Here is a 24,656-nt window from a genome sequence, read left to right as displayed (position 1 = left end):
GGTCGTACGGAAAATTCACAATATCTCAGTGTTTACTGCTTATTTTTTTTATCACTTACTTCCATCTCTTCTAACATTGTTTTACACGATGCCAGTTCTTTCATAAGCTTTTTTGCAGCACTGCGTTCTTTCTTATCTTGTTTGTGATGTTTGCTGCCGTCATTTGAACGAACTGCGGATTCGTTGAAATTTCTCTGAAATTTATTTAAAATAAATAAATAAATAAAACAGTAATAAGAGAAATCGAAAATTAAATGGTAGCCGAATAGATTACCTCTGAATCGATTGCATCGTTATCGGCCGAATTGGAATTTGTATTTATTTGCTGTTGTTCCCATGACGGAGATTTTTCCCGTCCGGGCGATGGGGTTGGTGGCGGTCGTAGCTCATTAATGCAATGATTTTGATCATTTGAATCAATACTTGGTGCCGGTGTGGATGTACGATCCGGCGATGCAACCCGTGATGAATCTTGGGCTTGTGAATCATTCATGGAATTATCAAATACGGTATTTTCAGTGCTATTCATTGTTTCAGATTGATTTTGATCGTCGAATGAGGTGGAAGCTGCTGCTGAACTTTTTGGACTAGAATCGATTCGTAGTAGAATATCAATCAAGATCGTTTTAAATTTCGGCCAGATTTCGGTCACTTATTCGAGATACATACCTCGACTGCATGGTTTCATTTGTTTTTGTTGTATGCGAAGTGGCAGCAGGTACATTTGAATTATGAATGGTTTGATCAATGGAATTTGTCTCCGATGCGCTATTCGAATTTGAGTTTTCTCGATGCGCTTCATTCGATTTTTTATCTTTCTTCGATTCCTTTGGCTCCTTGCCATCTTTTGAATCCTTGTCTTTTGAATCCTTTTCCTTCGCTTTTTTCGATGGTCCACGACGTTTTGGCGGCGGTGCCTTTGAAGCGCATCCATGACAATACCATTTACCCCGTGGCACTTTGATCAATGGCGGTATATAGCAATCGTGATGGTAGGCACGCGGGCACAATTCACAATAAACCATTTTTCCAAGTGGCGGCGGTCGATGACCTCCGCACACAATACATTTACGTTCATTTGTTGCTTTATTTACACATTCATAACAATACCTAATACGAATAAATACGGAAAAGAAAGCCAAACAAACAGAGAACAATTTTCAATTAGCGTTTTTGATGCAAAATTTAATGGAACATTTTATTTTTTATATTGAATAGAAACATGATCCTACCAATCACCGTCGGGAATGTTGACCATTTTTGGTTTAAAGCAATACGTGTGATAGCCTTTATCGCATCCGTCACACAGCAATAGTTTATCTTCATTTTCGCCGGAAGAACAAAACTGGCAATTCTGTAAGTAACGTTCTGTTTGATTAGACCCATTCATATTGGCCTAATATACCGATCACAAAGTTCAGTTTCATTTTTGTTTTTTGTTTTTTTGTTTAGATTTTGGTTTTGTTTTGTGTTTGTTTGTTTTTGGAAGAAGTTAACAAAATTATATACACATAAAGAAGGAAAGAAAAAAAAACGAACGTGTTAGTAATCAAATAAAGTAAATAAAATTAGTATTAAATTTAAAGTGATCCCCAAAAGGATAAAAATTATTTAAACTACTCTGAAGAAAATGTTGCAAGCTTCCGAAAAATGCCACATGCTGAGAATAATTTTCGTTACAATGTTTTTGTTCCATTTTGGAGTTCACATCGTGGTGCTTTTAACAGCAATAAACCATGAAATGGATCATACGAGATATATCGCGTTCTATTCCACAATAAGCAATTTAATAAGCAATTAAGCGCAATAAAGTTGTTACACCATTCCAAAGAAGCTTTGCTCACGAAATGTATTCCAAAAAGGTACAAAAATTCATCTCTTCCCACTTCAAATATATTTTGCTGATTTTCACAATTGTGATTTATCTTCAGGAAAATCTTCAAAATAAAATGAAGAATTTATTCTCATCATCCCCGTTTCTCAAACCTTACAACTGTTTGTTTCTTCTTTGTTTTTCAGAGTAAATTACATAACAAACAAGAACTATGCAAATTAAACGATCAAAATGAAATTGCGTTTGAATTGTGATGGTATTTTCATTTTCTGTTTGTTTATGATGTTTTTATAATGCGAATGAGCGTTATAGCTAAACCTAACAGATGAGATTTAAAACGGATTCGGGGAAAATCGTGGAAAGCCATAAACACACACGAACATTTGAAAATCATTTTCTCCATGTACGATACGAGCTCTCTTGCATAAATTAAAAACGAGAAAACAATATTCAAAGCCGAAAGTATGTAAGAGAAAATAAAAGAAATAAATAAGGGGTTTCCACGTTTTCCGCTGCATCTGAAGGTATAGTTATAGCATTTTGAAACTTACAGCTTTCATTATGCTTTTGTCCCACGCTACGCATGATTCCAATACGTAAAGTGCCATTGCCAATTGAGCGGCTGTATGTGATCGAGAGACAGCTTCGCGCCACGAATTCAAACCTAAATTGTTAATTGAAGCCCCGAACGAAATGTTTTTTTTTTTTAATTTTTACATTCGATTACTACAAAATGTGGAAAATGATTCATACCTTTTGGTAATACTTCACGTTCTGGAGTGGTGGCCACAGATCCGGAGCTTGAATTTTGATCGTCATTATTGTTCTGTGCAATACTGCTGCTCGAACTGATTACAGTTGTTGTTGTGCCCGTTGTTTGAATGGTCGTCGTGATTTCGCGAGTGCTTGACAATGTGACACTTTGTGTGGTAATTGCGGCAATATTTGCATCGGCTGTGCTTGTACCTAACGGTGGTTTCAAATAGCGTCTTTCAATCGCTGCTTCAAGACTCAAGATACGATCACGAATCATGGTGATGCCGGTAATGAGATCTAATTCATTTTCACTTTCTGGATCCCGTGCTGGTGCTGTCCATCCTTTCACTTGCATTGATGCACCGGCAATTTTATCCTCAAGCGATTCGACTTGATCGAGTAATGAGAGTTCGACACGTCGAGCAATTTGCGGATTCCACGCATTCATCGGTTCGGGATCAATGTATCCTTTAGCCGGTGGTGGTGATCGCAAATTAGCCACATGACATGGTGTTGATAGGTCAATATTTTCAGTTAATGCTTGCAACAAATTGATGCGAAGCTCCCGTTCGCGCACTCCTTTCACATGCAAACACTGAATCACTTCATTTAATGTATCCAAATCGTTAATTTTCCACCAACCGTGACACAATTCCTTTGGCACATAATTCGATTCGAGATGTTTTGGAAAACCATTCACTTTGATATCTTCCAGCATTTTCTGTTCGTCGGGCGTCATTTGTAATGGGCATGTGTTATCACATTGTACAAATGCGCTTAGATTTGCAAATGACGTATTCAAAAATGATGGTAATTGAAATGGCTGCGTTTCAGGCTCTAATTTCATAAGTTCAACACACTTTTTTTCATCATCGTCAATGTCCTCGTTTGCCTCTGACTCAACTGATTCATTTTTCGATGGTATCGTATACTGGCCGATCATCACTTTTTCAATCAGTTTGTCATCAATTCCGGACTGTGTCAACACTGATTCTCGATTGATTTGTAGATTTGTTGAGTTTTCAACTGGAACGTGAAAGTAATAAGCATTATTTCCGATATCCCATCGATTTCCTTGACATGATAAAATCATTTCGCATGTGATATTTGAGTATTCAGCTTGCGCGGACAGTGGAATTTGTGTTTCCATTGAGCTCAATTGAATTTCACGATTTGCAATTGAAAACCATTTTTCGAGTATTTCGGGTTCTTCGCGTTTCATTAACTCTTCTTCGGTGTATTCGTTTTTGATTTCCATTTTGATTTGAGCGATGCCGTCCATTGGTTCGGTTTTGATTTGTGCATCGATCGCATTTGCGACAACATTTTCATCACCGGATGTATTTTCATTTGCATCGAGATCAATGATTGGAACTACAGGTTTTCGCTCGAAAATGTCAGCATTGGCAACGCTTCCATTTTCCGCATTTGGTTTGTTATCACAGTCTGCGTTGTGCGTATCATTTGCATCGTCGGAAGCTTTCTCGCCTTCATTTTCGTCGCTGTGATTATTTAGCTGAGTGCCCGTTGTCGCCGATATGTCAGTGCCAACGGCTTTATCGATTTCGTTTGCTTTTTGTACAAGAATTGCTTTTGGAATTGAATCCTCGATATCTAGCATATCAGCATCTTCTTTTGCTGCATCCAATTCCTTAGTGGTGGCTGTGTTATCGTTGTAATTGTCGGTTATTTCGTTATTTGTTTCGCAACCATTGTCGGTCGCTTTTGGACTACTGTTTATTTCCATCGATTGTACTTTATCTTCTACTATGTTCACCGATTCGTTATCCACTGGTTTGGTCGGATTTGTCGAATCAATATTTATCGAATCAACCGATGATCTGGTTTCGGGATCATTACTTTTGGGTACTGGCATTAAATCTGGTTCATCTGTAAGTGATAGTTTTCTCTTTTTGCCACGTTTCTTATTTTCGGTATCGTTGACATTTGCTTTATTTTTCGTCTTTTCAGCCTTATACAACTCTTCCAGTTTAGCCATATACTTTAACAGTTCTGGTTGAGCCGCCTCGAGTCCTTCAACAAAAACACCGCCGGCTCTCGGTAAATGCCAATATCTTCTCCAGAATCGATCTTGACCGTAGCAGGTGGCTCGTAACGAATTGCTGCTTTGTTCGATGAGCGTTTTATTTTGATTGGCCGATTTTAAGATTTTCTCCAATTTCTTGTGCACTTCATCGGCTGTCATGCGTGAATCTTCATCTTCTTCTAAACACGTTCCTTCACTTTCAATATCACTAATTTCTTCATCTAAATTACCGCCGTCGGTGGTTGATCCATCAGCCGTTACATCGCGACTATTGATTTTCTTATTCAACAAGTTGCTTATGTCCGGCGTTGTGGCACCGTTATTCAACACTCTGCTCGTATCGGAATTGGGTGTTGCATCGATTTTGACCGTTAATTTGGACTCGTCCAATTTTGTTTTGGCATCGTTGTCATCGGCTGATTTTGCATTCATCGCCACATCAGTACTTTGCATTGAGTCTTCTTTGTGATTATTCAGATCAGACACATCTGTTAAATTGTCGACGCTTGATGCGTTTGTTAGATTTGATGGTGTTTTCAATAAGTTTGTTTCCATTTTTTCAACACTGTCATTAGCATTGTCGATGTTTGGGGTTTTTGCATTCGATTCGCAATCACCATCGGTACTTTGTTCGGTATTTGATGTGTTTGCTGATGCGGCTGCCGCCTGTGCTTGAGCCAATTGCTGTGCTTGAATTTGTCGTGCAATTTGTTGTTGCTTCTCAAATTGTTCCATTCGCACTTTACGGGAATGCAAATGCTTGTATTTACGTACACGATTTTCGATTGCGTAACGATCTCGTTTGTGTTGCGCCACCGATTCCAAGCTAGTTTCAATTTGACGTGCAACCGCTTTGTTCATAAGCAAATCATTACAAAGATGCGCCAAAATTTCCGTTTTCACGGTTGGATTCAGTGATACAAATGGCTTGTCTTTCAAACACTCTGACAATTTCCAGGTTTGATTTTGTTGTAATGCCTCATAGTATGCTTGATTTTTGCCCGATGTGAGCATTTGCTCCGAATCGAGCTGATGGTGATCGGCTATGCGACGTTCACGCTCACGATCCAATGTCACACCGTTTAATGTTCGCACCTCACCCGTTGCAACTGCGTACAAATATATTCGCAATATTTCCGAAATATTTGAGTTTGTGATGTCGGCCGTACGCAATGATTGTCCCAATAGGGTTGTGTGTCGAACCTGAAAATTGAAATATGAATAATAAAAAAAGTAAAAAAAATAAACATTTATAAATCATAAGTGTTTTTCATTGACTTTTAGAATTAAGAATCTTACCGGATTTGGAACACCGGGATCTTCAATTGCACACACTAACAAATGTGAAATGATTGACAACAGTTCTTCTTCCGCTTCAAGTGCATCTTCACTTGTTAGTGCCTGATGCAAACTTTGTAACGAAGGCAACGATTCCATATCTAGAGAAAAGAGAGAAAAATACCATTTAGTCTGTCACGTCCCCTTTTTATATTTCAGTAAAACAAAAAATAAGGACCAAATACATACCAAATCCAAGCGTTTCACCAAAGTTATGCAAAAATTCAAAGACCATTAGCAAATCTGCCAAGGCTTTTCCTGTCAATTTCAAGCCCGGCAAACGTTCCAAAGCTGGAAATTCTTTTTGATTGATTATTTCAGAGTCTTCTTGCGGCTTTCGCAGTTCGGCCAATAGTTCAGCATCACGCTTACGCGCTGATAGCTTTCGATCGCGAATTATCAATTTATCTAATACCATCTGAAAGTGTGAACATTCATTCGGAAATTAATGAAATGTGAATGACACAAAAGGCAACAACAAAAAAAAACATTGTTTAAATTGATGACGATATTCACTTGATGTTTTTTCTTTTCACGTTCTTCAAATTGACGTCGACCGTCCAATTGTTGAATGAGTGTTAAATGTTGTCGCCTACGTTCACGCTCCTAAGAAATGAATAAAGAGAGAAATATGTATTGTATTGCATCAGAAAGGTTGATTCAGCTGATTATAGCTGATTATATTGATGAAAGTCCGAATGGGGGCAAGCATCGGATTCATACCATTTCAACTTTGTACATCAATTCCTTTTGCTTGGCAAGCTCCTGTAAATAAATGTAATGCGATCGTCAGTGAACGAACTAAAGGTAATGCCAATTTTCAAATTTTTCAACTCAAAATCAAAACCAAAAAATGATAAATAAACGGTAATAAAGAAAACGCTTTAACCCTCTAGTGCATAGCCTTGCCTTTAGGCAGGGTGTATAAATTATTGTCTAAAATATATAATTAAAAACAAATGATTCTATTTATGAATTAAAATATATTCAGCAGGGTTCAGGCTTTCATTTGCCGGTCATTTGACAAGTGAAAATAAAGCGGCTGTTTAATTATACACACAGATGTACGCGAAAACAGAAATTTGACAAAAAATATTATTCCTCTCTTCGTTTATAGCAATTTTATAGCAGTTTAAACAATGGATTCGATTGTTCTCTAATTTTGTCAATAGCATTTTTTGAGTAAACTATGCAATTTTTTGAATTTCGATTATTTTTTTAATGAATTTTAAACCAAAATAATCATAGAAAAATGGTTCTCATGTCGAAAAAAAAATTAATGCATTAGAGGGTTAAGATAAAACTAAAAAAAAAGAATTTATAGAAATCCAATTGGATTTTTTCTACGCGCTCATTTTTGTAAATAATAATATCAAACAGCAATTTACGAAATGTGGAATTTTACATTCTCTACGAATGACCAACATACGAAAGAAAAAAGAACAAAAAAAAACTAATAACATAATGATCAAACCACAAAAGTTATTAACACAATGCGATTTATGACCTGTTCTTTCTGAACCAGCGCTTCTTGTCTCTTTCTTTCTTTTTCCTACAAATTCCAAGAAAATAATGCGATACCATTAAATGATTGAGTGATTCTTATTTGAATTTGAAATCGGATTGATTGATAGTGTGATGTTTATTATGTGAATATGTTATTATTATAAAAGTGTGTATGACTTCTATTTTTCTCCTACTAAATTTTCGATTATTTTCAGCGCAAAAATATATTGGTTTAAATTTTCACCGATTTTCACTAAGAATGTCATGGTTGATTGTATACCTGTTGTTTCCGTAAAAGTTCTTCCTGTTTTGCCTTCTCCAATTCTTCTTGTTTCTTTCGTCGAGCCTGTCGATTATAAACACATATTTGTTAGTTAACAAAGCGGAAAAAGAATGAATTGTGTGTTGTACCTCAGCTGCTTGTTGGTTTCGCAGTTCACGTTCTTTTCGTTGTGCTTCAAGTCGTTCATTCTTTTCGAGTTCACGGGCATGTCTTGCCTTCTCTTTGCTCTTTGCCAATTCTTCTTTGGCCAATTTTTTTGCTTCACGAATTGCTTGCTGTTGTCTTGCGATTTCAATGCGTTGCTCAACATTTAATGTTTGTCGTGTGAACATTTTCAATTCCTCTAGGCGTTTTGCTACTTCGGTATCGGTCATGCGAATGAATTCACCATCCGTTGCATATGGTGCTGGTGCTGGCTGCAAAAATGCACCAACAATTGCTTTGGCCGAAAAACTAAAATTGTCACGGCTCAATTTCGATTGGGTTTGATCGAGAATCTGTCAAAAGAAATATCACATTGTTTTAGTTTTATTTGTGTGCCCATTGATTTAGTGCCGATTAATTGATTAAATACCGTTTGAATTTGGCCAATGTGTTTAAGTTTCGTGGTAGAATTGCCGGGTGCATAGTAAAATACGTCGCCTCTAATCTGACCATTCTTTGTAAGACCACGAATGATGGTTTCACGTTTCCAACCCTTCTCCAATGGAACACGCAAATCACTTAGATTTGAGGATGGTTCTTCAGTATCAGAATCCGATAATCCACTTGTGTCGGCCACGCTTTCGGAATCAGTTGAAACATCCATGGCCAAATTATCGGCTATTGCTTGTCGAATTTTTTCCTGAATTAACGAAAAAAAAGCGTATGATTTAGTATCAATTGATCGTCGTCGTAAATGTGAATAAATGTATTTATCTTACCAAATCAGCTCCTTGGCTAAGCAGTTGCTGTGTTGAAAGCATTGGCTTTAAACCAACCGCTCGGCTTTGTGCTAACAATGAGGCCACCGTATTTTTCTTCGGCTTTGAAACGCCACGACCCAAATTTCTCGGTCGACTTTCCTTGTAATTCACTACAATTACGAAGCAAAGAAATGAGTGAAGAAAGAAGTGCGATGAAAAACCACAAAATCAAAATCCATTCGAATATTGTAAAAGATATAAAACAACGACCAAACTATTACTCACGCATTCTATCGTTTCCACCGCCTGATCCAAGTGCAGCTGTTATTGAGCTTAGACTTTGCAAGCTGTTACCGGTATTTGATGTGGATAAGTCGGCCGTTTTCGATGATGAATCGGATGATGATTTCATACAAAGATTTAGCGGTGCGTCACCTTCGTCAGTGCTTGACGCATTCGATACTTTGCTACTGAAATTCATACCAGCCCATTCATTCGATTCGGCCGACGAGTCTTTTGTTGTCCCTGATTTCGATAAATTATATGCACCATTCGATGTGATTGTTGGAGGCAATTTGATCACTTCAACGCGATCATTATTTTGGTGCGATTGTTGCTGTTGCTGTTGCTAATGAGGATGAATGTCATGTTAGTCAGTTTTTTTTTTCAGTTTGTTTTCAGAGAAAAAGCGACATATCATTCATTTGAAATAATGCATCCAAAATCTACCTGTTGTTGTTGTAATTGTTGTCGAGCCACAGCATTTTGTACACTCGCAACATATTCGGCCTCAAGGCATGCCCGTTTTGCTGGGCTAACGCCCATACTAGACAATCCTTGTAAAGTTGCTAAAAGTGGATTTGGATCAAGCGAAATTGTCTTCTTTCTACCTCGATTGGTTGTACCTGGATTTTTTGGCCCAACAATTGACGATGTATACTTAATTATTTCCGTATCTGGTGGTAAGCGAACTCCAAGTAACGACGACGGGTCACTGTAACAACATTCATTTTTATTTAATACTCGCTGAATATATTCGAAAATTATTTGAACTATAAAATAAATTGAATTGTTAAAAACAAGACCAAAACCAAACCGAGCCAAACAAAAAATAACATGATCTCAATGAGAGATAAGACATGAGAGAGAGAGAGAGATAGAGAGATTAAAAGGGCACTTACGTTCCTTCAAGTGCAGCACTATTGTGCGGACCGATTGCGAATCAAAATAATTAAGAAACACACAGAGAGCAAGAGAGAAAAAGAACATTGCATTGGTTGGTGTTAGATACTATGAGGGCAATGGGTTTAAATATTGAATTACCTTAGAATCCCAGATGGCATATAGTCTTTTCCTTTCGATGATGAACCGGACGGTGAAGGATTTACGCCGCTTGCTGTAACAGGAAAGAAAAAATCAACCACAAGAAAATGTATTCCATTAATATTGTTTACGTCGTTTCCATTATGTTTGTTTTTGTTTTGGAAATATACGTACTTGCGGCCAACGCATTTATAGCTGCTTGCATACTTTGCGGTGAACTCAATGAGCTTAAACTACCAAACTGTGACAATGAATTGAGAGCATTAAGAGTTGCGGCTGTTGCGGCACTATTACTGTTGCTGGTATTATTATTTGATCGTGATGATTCTTTGGATAAACTAGAATGATGTGGAGATGATGTGGTGGACGATGTGGAATGGTTTGCCATCGATGTGCCACCAAACCCCAGCGAAAAATTGGATGCGGCCGCCGATGACGAAGCTGAATGTTTACTATTTGTTTGACTCGATTTTTTCGATGATGAAGACGAACTGTGTGCACTGTAAAATGTATATTTGATTTATAACTCCATTCAAATTGACACAAATCACAAGTGAAGAGAAAGCAAAAAAAAAAGAGAAACGACTTAAACTCACCCCAAACCACCAGCAGCTACGGCGGCAGCTTGCATTGCCAACAGTTCTTTATGTAGAGCAGCTGAGTTGTACTGATTCGATGATGACTTGTATGACGACGACTATATGTTGATGAATCGAAATTTAAACGATTAAAATTTTGTAAAACAACGGCTGGAATTTATTGAACTACTCATAAATATCCATAAATCATACCTTATATGATGATGGAGACGATGATGAGGTGCCGACATTCATATTCAATCCCCCACTGCTACTGTTATTGATTGAACTGCTATTGTGTCCACTGTTATTGTTGTTGCTGTTTGATTTCTTCTCTTTGCGACCTTTGCCCTTTGAATCGCCATTGTTTTGTCGTGAATTGCTCGATGACGTTGAACCGGCACTATTTGATGCACCCGCCATGCCAGCCATACCGGGAAATGCAGCCGCCAAGTCTGGATGGGGAAATGGCGACAGTCCAGATGCCTGAAGTCGTGTAAAATAGTCTTGTGCAGCCAATTGTGCCATCGACCACCAACCTAGTAATACCAAACAAAATATATCACATTTACCATAATTTCGAATAAATCGACTGTCAATATTGACAAAATAATCGGAAAAATTGAAACCGAAACTACTCACTTGCAGGATGCAGACCGGCTAAACTGGCTGCCTGCGATGCAGCCGCATTCATTGTTGCATTTTGTTGTTGTTGTGCCTATTTTAATACAAACCATGGTAATGAATTAAATCGATCCAATTTGGTAAATTAGTATACCACAATACAAGCGACAAAAAATCGATTCAGTTTACCTGTTGTTGCTGTTGTTGCTGATGCCCCATTGTGAATCTGTCATTTGCGTTTGAAGCACCCGTTGGTAGCATGCCAAGGCCAGCTCCAAATGGTGTTCCAAATAATGGGTTTGCGGTAGCTGCCGAGGGATCGCGACCCCAATAAGCTAAAAATTTATCAAAAATTCATACATTCAAATTTATTTGACTGAGATGCAATCACAAATTATTATAATAGTTTTAAAAACAATCGCATATCTATTTTTTTTGGAATGCGTAAACGCTCATATTTTCGCTTTCAACTAATTGATATCATTTCCATTTTTTTTATTATTATCATAGTATCGTATTGAACATGAAATGTTCTCGGTACAGAAACTAGCAACAGCAAAACTTCACTTGTGCAAAAAATGGAATCCAATTTACAATTTTACGTTTGATTCCAACGCTTTAATGTCAGAAAGTTTTCTACATCGTATACCGAAAACTATGCTATAGTGGCAATACACTAGAAATTGTAACAGCAGCAGCAGCAGCCACATTAGTATTTTGAAGTGATTTCAAAATTATGACAATTTGATGTGGTTTTTTATGTGGTAATAACTTCAACAACTTACCAAATAATGAAGCAGCATTTAATAATGAACTTGGGTCGTTTACATCGATCGTTGGTTGTCGGCTACTGTTACTGCTACTTTTATGTTTACTACTACCGCCACCGCTTCCATTCTCTTTATCCATGATCGATGTATGTGAGTGTGTAATAAATTGTGATTGGTAGAATAAAATCCACTACCGATGTCTGAATTTGTTTTTCGTACTTTTTGCGGTTGTTGTTTTGTTTTTTATTTTTTCTAAAATTTGTGTGTGCACTTAATTGAGCGTCGCGCACACACACACATCAGATTCACTTTGCACTACGAGCACTTGGTTTTCTCTCTTTATCTCTATCCCGTTAGAATTAATTATAAAAGTATTTTAAAAACCTTTTGTCCATAGTTTAGTTCACTTCTTGTTGTTGTTACAATTATTTCGATGTTAAATTAAAATCACAAGTTCCGTGTGTGATTTACACGCACCTAATATTTTCCAGTGTTTAACTCGCCATTTTTCTCCACATTTTCTTTTCTCATGCACACATAAATATTTTTCTTCTTTTTCATTCGATTTTTTTCTTCTTCTGTTCACTATTTTTCTGCTACAAATCACACGAATCGATTCTTTTTGAATTCCACTTTCATGTTGAAAATTATATCATATCAAGAGTCTATAAAGATCAAGGCTTCTTTTATTTTCACGTGATGTAAGTGGAAATTTTTGTTGTTGTTGTTTAAGTACGTTGTCATAAACACCCTATTCACGTATAATTCATACTCAAGAAGATTATTTCTATGCGTAGGAGTTCTGCAAATAAAGGAAAGAAAATCATTAATTTCAAATCGTAAAAGAAAAATTCTTGGAATGAAATTTGTTTTGAAGAGAAAAGTTTTTCTTCACTTTTTGTTGTTTTGTTTGAATTTCCCTTAGTTTTTTTTTATGCCGGAAAATCACAATGTTAAACGGCAAAAAGTATATGTATGTGCGTGTGGATTTTTCAAAGGAAACAAAAATGTAGTTGCATTTGAATTGTTTTTGTCGATTTAATTTTCTAGTTTTTAATTTTCGTTGCTTTCCCATTTCGATTCGTAAATCGTATATTCACATAAATTTTTCTTTGACGATTCATATGCTAAAATGATCATAATAACGCCAAGGTACGAATATACAATCAACGAAATTCATGCACACATGTGTTTGCGGCGACTGCATAGCATTCTCTCATTCCATATTCATATGATTTTTATGTGTATAATTGCGCATAAAATCACCCATACATTCAACGTACAACAGATAAATATATTTTATCACACGTATTTAGTATAATACGAAGCCATTCCGTACACTGACCCGTTCCATTCTCGTGCAACCAATCTGAATTGCAAGGCATTCATTCTAAATCGATGTGTCCATTTGCAAAAGAGATCTCTTCAGTTGTGTGCGCGAATAACAACGAAAAGCGCAAACAAAAGACGACATGCATTCGACTGACTACAGAGCAAGTCGATGAAAAAAAAAGGTTACAGGAGAGAGAAAAAAACTCAACAGCAATAATCACAACAACTACAACACAGAACTAAGCAACACCAGAGTCTGAACGAACGAAGAAAAAAAAAACAAAAGAATAATAACGATGGCAAAAGAAAAATTGTACAAAGAAGCGCATATTCGTTAGATGCATTGGCTTTGTGAGTGAGAGCATGTTTTTGTGCGTATTAGGTTTAAATGTTCAAACGAACGATCGCGCTCATCTTTTATTGCATTATGTATCTATTTCAGTTTGATGCGGTTCCTTTTCTTCATCATCATCGCAGTCGTTGTCGTTTACATTGCCTATGGTGCTGACTGATGTTGTTGTTGTAATTTGTTGCATTACGTTCGCCTTCATTTGAGCCCGTTGTCTTGTTAGTCATTATTCGAGGTACGCTCAAGTATGCACCACAGTATTTGCGTGCTTCTTTTGCACTCTCGAATCAAAAAGTGCACAACTTCAGATGACACAAGATGCTAATAACAATTTTCAATTGGAAAAAATAAAAGAGTTAATGACCGCTAATATTTGTTCAAATACAAGCACGCAAGCAATCAAAATTCATTCATATTTTCTTTTTGTTTAAACATTTTTCGTTAATTGTGGAGCCAACACTATATGCTACTTGAGTGTTGAATTGTTTTTAATAAAGAACATTTCGCAACTATGATTTTTTTCTCCAGCTTTCATAAAATTAAGGAGCTTGAAACTCCGAAATAATATTATGCTTAAATTATATTTTTGTACATGAACCTGAACCGAGAGAGAGAGAAATGGAGCGAAAAAGAAGGATATCGAAAGAGACAGAGTTCAAAGTGGGTTTACGGTACTCGACTCTTTGACAAACTATTTTAATTGAGATAATTTCAAGCAAAGGAATTAGATTGTTCTATTTTTGTCGAAAAATGACCAACGCAAAATTTGTCAATTAAATTCCATGCAATATGGATATTTTTATATCATATATACACAATGAGTTTCCTTATTTATTCGACAGTGGCAAATTTTTCCTCGTGTATGTGACGTTGGGAGGAGCAGGCATTAATCAGCGTTCCGCTATTTTTTGTCTATTTTTCCTCTCTTCTTCTCTCTCTCTCTCTCTCTATAACGCGCGCGCAAGGTTCAAAGTGTTTTTTAGTAACCTTTTTTTCTGTATTCATTTGTTATTGCTGTTATGTGCGAATGAAAATGGAATGAAATCTACTGCAAATTGAAACAAAAAGAGTTGTGCAATTTTTCGTTGCCTCAATTTAAAATGCCGTATAGTTCATGTACACATTCGGTTAAATGCATGTTATATATACGGTGTGTGGTGGTTTTCTTTCTTCGTTACAAAACTTTGCAAACACCGTCACCAAACTATTCCATTTTGTCGTTTAGCCGCGTTCCTCATCGCCGTGTTTTTTTTTTCGTAGTTTGATGTGTGTGTGTGTTTGCATTTTAACTCATTTCATTCTTCGCTAAAGCCATCTATTACTTTTTTGTATCTTCACATGTACAAATTCGCAACGGCTACGCGATTAAATATAAGGATAGCTGTATGCAAGTTCGCAATTAAAGTGTAGAGAACAAAAAAAAAAACAACGCAGCGTAACAAACGACGAAAGATACATACATGTATAGCCACAACAACAACAACAACAACAACAACAACAACAACAACACCAGAAGCAGCCAAGTTAGTGAGAAAACCAACAAATATTCTCTTCGATATGTACGTTTTGAGTTATTAATATAGAAATTTATTTGGTTCGGCGAACGAAGGACGGTCCGATGTAAAGGAAAAGATATAAAATCCAAGCACCAATATGTACATGAAGACCAACGAAAAAAAAACACACGAAGCAACACTACTCAATGTGCATCAGCATAGATTTCTATGCGATTTCATTTGACTTTTGGTTATGATGAAGCGGCAATGACGTTACACGAATTTTCTTCGTATATAAAATGCTATGCACGAATTAGTATGTGTATTTATCACATGAAGAATAAAAAAAACTACACACAAACATACACTCATAACATAGAATGAAAGAATTAATGATTGTAAGCAGCATATCTCGCATGACATTCTCTACCTTTTCTCATATTGCCCGTTCACGATGGGAATTAAATAAAATGAACGAAATGCAAACGAAAAAAAAAGAATCAAGTGAAAAGAGTGATAGAGCCATCCCGGCACTGAGAGAGTGCGGGAGTGAAAGAGAACGAAAAATAAAGAAAAAAGAGACAAAATCCAAGACCAACTGAAAACAAAACAGAGAAGCAATAAAAAGCAAAGAATTAAAATCATCAACAGAAAGACTGATGAACAAGGGCATTTTATCGTTTGATGTTCTGGTGCATTCATAGAGTATGTACTGATGTGAATAATAGTGAGCGGTAACTGAGAGAAATAGAGGGAGAGAGAGATGAGATCGAAAAAAAATAAAGCACTGAAGCGAACAAGAAAAAGAAGAAGTAGAAAATAGAATTGCAAGGAAAGTGCAGTAATGTGGAGACAGAGACGGAGATAGAAAGAGAAACGCATACGAAAAATATGTCCATACAATGCATATATATATCATTTGCTGCTGCATATAGACTCACATAACACCACCGAAAGAACATCTAAACATTTTAAATGCGCGCGAATGGTTCGGGGCAAAAGGATATTGCTATATGCGTTGATTTCTTTCTTTCTTTGCGTCGTCGTCATCGTCTTTTTTTATTATTTCTAGCTTCATTTTCAATCATTTGCAATGCTGTATGTGCTCCTGATGCTTTTTTATTGCTTTCTCAGCTTATTTTTTCTCTTCTCATGTGGCTGAACTCAATATATATATATATTCTTCTTTTGCCATTCGTTGTTGTTTTATACAGCGTTGTAGCTGTTGCTGCTTCATTTCTTTGTGTATCCAAATTTCTTTTCTTTTTCATTTCATATGTTTTCTTCATTATGTGTTTTATTCGCAATTCTGCCAGCAGATAACGTAAGGCAAAAGCGAATTTTAAACAAGAATAAAGGAACATACATATTTACAAAGCGGCAGAAATTGAAGTGGGGCAACTCTCCAATTCCAATCCGTCTTTCGTTCCATACACAACCGAGCATACAATGCTCATTTAGATTTGTGTGTGGAAATGTACGTAGTTAGCGCGTGAACAAGCGAACGAGTGAGCGAGCAAGCGAGCGAGTAAAACGAGAGCTAGAATCTTGAGCCAGCGCAGCATTATCGGATGTAGTGTGTACGCGGAGATATATAAAAACGGAATCAAAAAGAGAAAATACCAAGAATATTATCGATTTTAAAGTTCTTAGAGCATATATCTCTTCCATTTGTGATAAAATACACATGGAGCATCAAAAACAGCATCACGCAGATAGAGACCGACTACACACAACGAATGTTAAGCGGTTAGCGTCCTGTGTGTGCTCCAACCAGTCAACGTTCACACGACACACAACTCCTCAACACATTTCACCGTCCAACAAATCGGAACGTGTCTGCAATGCACACATGAATTCGGGCGTCTTTTTTTCTTCTTCCCCAAACAAATAAAATACTTGATTTTATTTGGTTTCTTTTTTCTTTATTTCATTTTTTTTTTGTGACACTTCGCTCAACTTTCACCTTACATACCAAATCAAATCATTCATTTCAAACAATTGCATTTTAATTACGTCTGGAAAAAACAAATCCATTCATTTATAACAAAAAAAGCTCTTTGCATGCTTTATTAATAAACGTAGACATTCGATATCAAATATGTAAATATATTTAAATCGTTTTGAAATCGCTACTATTTTCATTGTTTTGAACGTTTAAACTAATTTAAAGATTTAACAAATGGGTGTCCATTAAAAATTCAGAAGAAAAAAATCAACACGTTGGCTATTATAATTCAACTTACATATAGTAAAAATATTTGCGCGGAAAAATACATGATAAATGGCCACATAATATTTAGGCGCATACCCATAAAAAATGTCTTATCTTTACGTAATAAAAGATAATTTAGTGTGCACTTGAGTTTGTTGAAAATCATGATAATTAAATTTATTGATAACAAATAGAGAACACCAGCCAAATGACAAGCATGCCGAAGCAAATAAAACTTTGAAAATGAACAAAAAGCCGATGAAATAAAGAAAAAAGAATTAGATAAAACTCAGCTGTTTTTGTTTACATTTGTACATCGTAGTACACTGACACTTTCACTCGTTACGCAGAGCTATAATATTAAAAAAAAGCACTACGCACACGTTGTGTGTGACTTTGGTGCGTTTGCATTCATTGACTTGTTCATTTTTTCCGCCATTTATTTTTCGGTTTTTATTTTTCGTTTGAATTTTTTCGAAATGAAGTGGCGCACCGCGGAGTTTTCAATGAACTTGAAATGAAAGTTTTGCACCAATTCTTAAACGCATATGCATTCCATATCGGTGGTCGTGAAATTTGGCCGGCACTTTGCCATTATTTCATTATAGAATTTGTAGTTCGAACAGTTGAGCATTTCACTGTGAGTGCAGTAAGTTTTCCGAAATATTTTCGTAAGCTTTCGTTTGATTGAAGAATGATGCCATTCCATATGCAATACGCATTTTGTGAATGCCAATGCCCGTACAGAGAAACAGAGAGAAACGAAATAGAGTCAATGTTTACGTAATTTGAAAATCAAACGTCAAAATTGATGTGTACATCGTTCACACTTGCATTTCATGTTCGAAATATTTGTTGCATTTGCATTCGATCATAATTTGCGTACTGGTTTTTCGGAACTTCATAGTTATCAATGTGGAAAATGATTGTCTGGTCGCTTAACACTTCTGACTTAGTCGGTCTCACTTTTTGCTCTGTTGACTCTTACAAATTTTTATCCCTTGGGCTTCGAAACTTAAAATTGTTTTTGATGTGTGTATGTGTGGCGGAACTGAAATTATGGATGAACCTTCAAGTTTCTTGGAAATACGTGAACTTGTTTGATTGCACTGTTGGCCAATAGCTGGTGCGAGGCAATGAAGAAAGATGAATACATGGAATGGGAATGAGAACGAGAGAGAACGCCGCAGCAGCAGCAACAGCAACAACAACAACAACATCAACGATATAAAAAAAGAACGAACTCATATAGATTGGATGGAATAATATCCCGAATGAGCGAATTGATGCGCGCATCGGATTATGTCTTTGTTCTTTACCATTGTTGGTAATTTAATTGCGATTATATTCTCGTATGGTGAATAGAGTGATTGTGTGTGAATGCACGGTGAGTGAGAATAAGAACAGTGCGAACGAGAACACTGTGATAGCTCCGGTGTACGCAAAATGGAAAAGATACACAAATAGATACAAAACACAACAACTCGGCTCTTTCGTTCATCTATCGTTTTGGATTTTGCTCTCGTTATAAAAACGCTGGCACAAGCGCCAGGCATCGATTCAATTATATCTCATTCATTTGGTTGCTAGTTTTTCGATAATTCGAAGTGAAAATGTTTGAGCTAGAAGGGCGTGCAATGTATGTTGTCGTTGTCGTCGTCGTCACCGTCATCATCGTTCGTATGCTTTGTTCATTGTATATGAACGTCTGTGAGTGCAAATGAATCGGCAATAGTGAGGAACGCGCACAGGATTCAAGTATAAAATACACAAATTTATTTATTTATTCTCGCATTGAATCGAATCCGTTAAAAGGTAAATGAAATGAAATCGAGGAAATTTTTGCATTCGACACAAACGCGAGCGCGTCAATCGGCAGTTGTTCAAGCAGATAGCTGCTTTGCGACATATACACACAGTTCAATTTTTCATCCAGCAAAACACACCGAATAAACTGTGCTACGATGGTGAAAATAAGGGCTGCTTTTAATTTATATCATAAAGCGAATGAGTGCGTGTGTATGTGGAAAACCATCGTCTATCTCGCCTCTGCTCACAGATTTTATATACGTGTGGCATAATAAATGTTCTTCTGTTTTGTTATTATTGTTGGCTGTTGCCGTTCCGTTTGGTGCCATTCCTGTTGGAAGGAGATTTTCGGTTGTATGTATGCATGCGATGGATGTAAAGTTTTTTTCTTCGGTTCGACTTTTTTTGCCGCCGCTATTGCTGTCGCTATAGCTATAGTGTTGCTGTTGTTGTTGTTGTTGTTGTTGTTGTTGTAGTTGCTTTTGTTGTTGTTTTTGTCATCGTTGGTTTCGTCGGATGGATAGAGCTAACTAGGCTTAGGTATGAGTGGAGCGTGGCATATCGGCACAACAAACACGTATAAGTATCTTTATAGTTTTGTTCGGTGAATTTCGTATTCGGCATTACACAGACATTGTCGCCCATCAAGCATTCAGCGCATTCGGAATATGTATTACAAATGAAGACGACGAGCGAAAAAAAAACTCACACACAACACATCACACACAACTTGTACCAGAAGCGTAGAGGATTCAGTGAGAGCTCACATTTGTAGACATGCAACGAGCATACACACGCTCTCGCTCTCTCTCTCTCTCTCTCTCTCTCACTCCGTACCCATCACACCGCAGTTACGATGTTATAAATCCAAATAATAAATATCAACAATAAATATAATATGTGCGGTGTTTTCTGTGTGTCTCCATCTCGTGTGACCTCTCTCGCTCGCTCCTGTCGGCCTCACCATGCATTGCGTTCACTCTAAAAATGTTTCACATATCCACAGACTATTGTGTACGAGTACGAATATGTATGCGTGTAAAGAGTCTTTCGGTATAAAAGTGAATATAGTAAATATACAGTTGTTTGACCGAAAGGAATCATCAAAATGGCTGCCTCACATTTATTATGTGAGCGCACTTTTTTTTCCTTTTGCCTTCCATGCACACAATACTCATTTTTTTCCCTTCTGTCTCTCTCTATCTCTTTCGTTTTTTCTCTGTCGTCGTTCGCTTTGCACTGTTTTTTCTTTCTTTCTTTCGTAAAACTGAAAAGAATGTGCCCGGTTCTAATCGTACTCAATAGATTCGACTCATCCATGTTCAACGTGCTCAATTTTTGTTTCCTTTTCGATGTCTTATGCCGAACGTACCATGTCGGATACAATTAGCAAAGGCGATACATATACAATAGGTAAGCCGAAAAAAAGTCAAACAATTAATATTCGATGTTGGTGTTGGTCCTTCAGGCATTGCCAAAACTCAATTCCCATCCAATTTAAGGAGTAACGCGAGAAAAAAAAAACAGACAGAATATAAAGCAACCACACAAGAACCATAAACAATGAATGTAAATCGAATAATAACACACGCTCAATTATTTCGAATAATCGGAAATCATGGAAAATTCGAAAACGAACGATAGCTTCGACCGACTTTTCGAATGACTCAGACAAATGGCTTAATCGGTACTCTCTTTTTTTCGTCACCATTTTCACGACTACACAGAACCACAAACAAGAACTAGCAAAGCGGTATCATACTCACATCAATTACGTTAAATAGATTCCATTCGTTCAATATATGTGTTAAACATGTCAGAAATTCCATAAAATTTCAAAATATTCAATACTTGAAATTCATTATCAACATTTTGGTTTTCGGCTTGACTCTGCATTATGCATTTTTGTTCGACAATATCATAATAATCGCCGCAAAATCACTTGAGATCGGTGTGGAAAGCATTTACAATGAACGTAGAATAAGGATCACATAATATTTGTACATATATAAAAATTTGTATGCATTTTTTCATTTTTTTTCTTTCGTTTTCGTTGCAATGGTAATGATGTAGTGCAACATGCAATCGGATTTCTATACATACATGCAAACACTGACATATATATTTTTTACGTATATCTCTCTGGACCTATCCTGTGTGCATTTTTGTATTTCTCTCTTTTCTATTTCGTTTCCTCTCTCGATTCACTCTTGATTCTATTTTGTCGATGTTTTGTTTAAGTTTGGTTCTTTCTAGTATTCAGAGAAGAAGAAGAATAAAAATATATGCATTTCTTACACATAAACACGACTAACACTATATTTATTCCAATATCCACACACCAAATAGATTCAGTTTCATCACAATCATGTCGAATATTTGAAATTTTGTCGTTGCGGCCACTGTTTAATACATTTTGTTCATTGCTTTTAGCACTTATGAAATGTTTTTCATTCTTAAAATACGTTAATATCGAATCGATAATTTTTCCGTTTGTTTAGCACTTTAAACTGTTTCAATTTATCTCATATTTTGAATTGGACTATAAAGTTCGCGGAATAGGAAATCCAATGACTTTGTCGACACGGGATTAATAAACTGAAGAGCAAGAAATAACAATGAGAAAACGAAAGGAAAAAAATGCCGACCGAATCGCGCGCGACAGGCACACACAATATACCGACCGATTCACACAAACACTCAGCACAATTTAAAACATACAAAACCAACAGCGAAACGACCGACCAAGATGGCTTCGGAACATTTTTATTTAAACTCTCTTAGTTCTGTGGCATATACATGCCGAGAATAACATATACTCGTATTCGTGTACACACGAAAGCAAAGAATGGGACGAGACACAATAACAACAACAACAACAACGACGACGACGACGACAACAACAACAACAACACCACCACCAACAACAGCATAAGCAGCAGCAGCAGCAGCGGCAGCAGCAGTGGCACGGCACACAGTACCAGCAAAAAGTGTACACACGGAGCATACAGAGCAAAGAATTGAACAAACGAAAAATGAACTAAATGTATAAAATATTATAGCACGTAGAGTAAGAGCATAATGAAGAAAAAGAAGAAGAAGAAGCAGCAGTGTGTGGAATCGAAATTGTAAGCGCGTTACCTCTGCCGCTATTGCCGTTGGTAAGTGTATATATGAAGCAGGCGAATGGGAAAAACAGAGAGGAAGAAGAAGAAAAAAGAATACTGAAATAAAATAAAAGAACAACGAGAGCAAAGAATGAAAAAAAGAATTGTGTGTATCGGGTATTTCTTTCCCTTATCCTTGTCGCTCCTGTTGATGGAGAGAGTGTCTATCTCTCGTGTTCCCATCGACTTGATTCGTACGTTCGTTCATTATTACTTCGCTTTCTTTTGGTTGCGTTATGAATTGTTGTTCTGCACATTGTCACAGCGTTTATGTCTTCGATTTTGTTGCGGAGTATGACTATTTTTTTTTCGCGCCTTCATTATGTGGAGGCGTGTTTTTTTAACTGATTAAAGAGTCCAAACGAATTTCTTCCACACGAATATCGTCAAATGGGACATAAATCATAAAGACCGATACAAAATCGCATTTATATTGATAACAAAGTCATCGCATCACGTTGAACACCTTCGAGAATAGTTAAATTAATTGATCTAAATTTGTTTTAATGTAGATGAAGAGAGTGAGAACAACAATTTTCATATAACACATGCACAATACGATATTGATCGGAAGTGCAATCGCTTATGTAGCATTCATTGAGCCAAGAATACGATGAACCAATCAAAAGAAATCTGCTGTACGATATTTTAGAGATTTATCAGATGCGAGCAAGTCAATAGAAGATTTATAGGCAAAATCAAAGCATTTTCGAAATGAAAAAGCAACGTTAATGTTGATGACGGGATGACGGTTTTCAAAAATAAAACGGCATCGACGGGGCATATGCATCACCAAAAACACGAAAATGGTACACACAGCAATATAGATTGGCACACGGCATCGATTTGACAGAGATAGCACGACACACCAAAGGACAAAGATAAAACAAAAATCCGAAACTTCACAGCAAACTTTTGTACAGGCAAAGAGACATAGGACATGGATAACACGCACACATACACGCACACACACACAACCACAGCTCATAAGCTGACATTCGCAATTTCATGCAGTCAATACTAACATTTGCACACTTAAACATTTACTCAAACACACACACACACACACACACACACATCGCATACAAATAACATATCATACAAATACATTCATCGAAAGACACCCAGAGCACAGAATGAACGCAACGCTTTAGAAACATTCGGCATTCGACAATTCAAGAATCGAGCATTACTGGCGAAAAAAGGATGAAAATTTGCGCGAATGGTATATAGAGACAGAATGAGAACAGCAGCAACCAAAAAAAAAAAAACAATTATCATGAAAAACAACGAACCTTGATGATGATGTAGTGAGGATCTAAAGGCTAATACTTTTTTTCGCTGGTTTATTGTCCTCTTGCTATGGGATGAATGTGAGTGTTTCGATTTTGAGCGGGTCGGCAAAATTCGACTGTTTTGCAACTACTTCAAATGCATGATATGGCAGATGGTGTACACTGTACAGCAATACTTTTCTACTTTTGATCGGTAGTCACAGTTTTGCATTGAACGGTTGAAATTTCAGTTATACACGCATATGAACCACATTCATATTTTAGCTGCACTAATATTTACGCGTATCAATTGTACATGGAAATTCAAAATTTTGCGGTGCATTATAATTTTCGTCAACTATTCTCGTCTCTGGTTATTGTTTAATTTTGGTTATCTGTGTGCTCTTTTTTAAAAATCCATTCAAAACAACAAGAGAACTGATTTTTTGAATTTGAACCGATTGTTCAGGTTTTCGTAATTCTCTTGATTTTCAATGAGACATTTTTTGATTTTTTTGAGCGAAATTTTTCGATATAAAGAATAAATTTGCATTTTTTTTTGAGAAAAAAAAAATAAACTGAAAAATTGGAAGAGGATTTTCTAAAAAATAAAAAAAAGATGAGAAAAATCACATGAAATTACTCATTCTCCATGTATAAACAAACTGTGCAAATCACATAAAACCAAATTAAGCGACAAAATCATTTCAATTCGGTATACATTTTGTATTTATTAGAAGATCAACTCAATGCACAGTCAAACTAAATTGAATGTGAATGATTTGTTATGTACAGGTACAATTGTACAGTCGTTAAAGGATTTTATATTTCTATTTCATAAAAGATTTTTTAGTAAGTTTTTTCTCATATAAGATTGTTTTGTTTTGAAATGAAGCCGTGATTTTATAATACTGTATCAATTTTATTTCTTTTCTTGTGATATAAATGTTGAGTGGTTTTTCACTCTAATATTGATGAATTTTTACCCCATTCCAAACTCAAATAGCAGAGAAACTCTTGAAATATTTGATGTTAAATACCTCCTCAAAT

At 36.3% G+C, this 24,656-nt stretch overlaps 1 protein-coding gene across 10 annotated transcripts in view; it reads right to left on the bottom strand.

The window, feature by feature from the left end:
* Window positions 1-24,656, bottom strand: part of LOC116336625 (bromodomain adjacent to zinc finger domain protein 2B) — a 39,589-nt gene that overhangs the window by 2,182 nt on the left and 12,751 nt on the right. For 2 of the 10 annotated variants that reach the window (XM_031760579.1, XM_031760583.1), the window contains exons 2-26: window positions 11,980-12,766; window positions 11,384-11,529; window positions 11,213-11,288; window positions 10,784-11,109; window positions 10,589-10,689; window positions 10,167-10,492; window positions 9,993-10,065; window positions 9,851-9,868; window positions 9,399-9,663; window positions 8,955-9,297; window positions 8,688-8,839; window positions 8,339-8,608; window positions 7,893-8,261; window positions 7,762-7,827; window positions 7,483-7,527; window positions 6,699-6,740; window positions 6,492-6,581; window positions 6,165-6,393; window positions 5,937-6,076; window positions 2,588-5,840; window positions 2,386-2,498; window positions 1,233-1,396; window positions 670-1,110; window positions 275-587; window positions 60-194 (exon numbers count right to left, since the gene is read on the bottom strand). In XM_031760579.1, the coding sequence (XP_031616439.1) occupies window positions 60-194; window positions 275-587; window positions 670-1,110; window positions 1,233-1,396; window positions 2,386-2,498; window positions 2,588-5,840; window positions 5,937-6,076; window positions 6,165-6,393; window positions 6,492-6,581; window positions 6,699-6,740; window positions 7,483-7,527; window positions 7,762-7,827; window positions 7,893-8,261; window positions 8,339-8,608; window positions 8,688-8,839; window positions 8,955-9,297; window positions 9,399-9,663; window positions 9,851-9,868; window positions 9,993-10,065; window positions 10,167-10,492; window positions 10,589-10,689; window positions 10,784-11,109; window positions 11,213-11,288; window positions 11,384-11,529; window positions 11,980-12,103 (7,620 nt within the window). In that variant the 5' untranslated portion in view covers window positions 12,104-12,766. Of the gene's footprint in view, window positions 1-59; window positions 195-274; window positions 588-669; window positions 1,111-1,232; window positions 1,397-2,385; window positions 2,499-2,587; window positions 5,841-5,936; window positions 6,077-6,164; window positions 6,394-6,491; window positions 6,582-6,698; window positions 6,741-7,482; window positions 7,528-7,761; window positions 7,828-7,892; window positions 8,262-8,338; window positions 8,609-8,687; window positions 8,840-8,954; window positions 9,298-9,398; window positions 9,664-9,850; window positions 9,869-9,992; window positions 10,066-10,166; window positions 10,493-10,588; window positions 10,690-10,783; window positions 11,110-11,212; window positions 11,289-11,383; window positions 11,530-11,979; window positions 12,767-20,931; window positions 21,229-21,463; window positions 21,858-23,627; window positions 23,867-24,656 lie in introns of those variants that run through there. The other 8 variants (XM_031760588.1, XM_031760582.1, XM_031760581.1 and 5 more) reach the window with 8 other exon arrangements.

This window comes from Contarinia nasturtii, unplaced genomic scaffold, assembly GCF_009176525.2.
Source record: "Contarinia nasturtii isolate CC-2019 unplaced genomic scaffold, AAFC_CNas_1.1 Cnas_scaffold_187, whole genome shotgun sequence".
Classification (NCBI taxonomy): domain Eukaryota; kingdom Metazoa; phylum Arthropoda; class Insecta; order Diptera; family Cecidomyiidae; genus Contarinia; species Contarinia nasturtii.
Note: the sequence above shows the minus strand (reverse complement) of the source record. Positions and strands in the feature narration are given on the sequence as shown.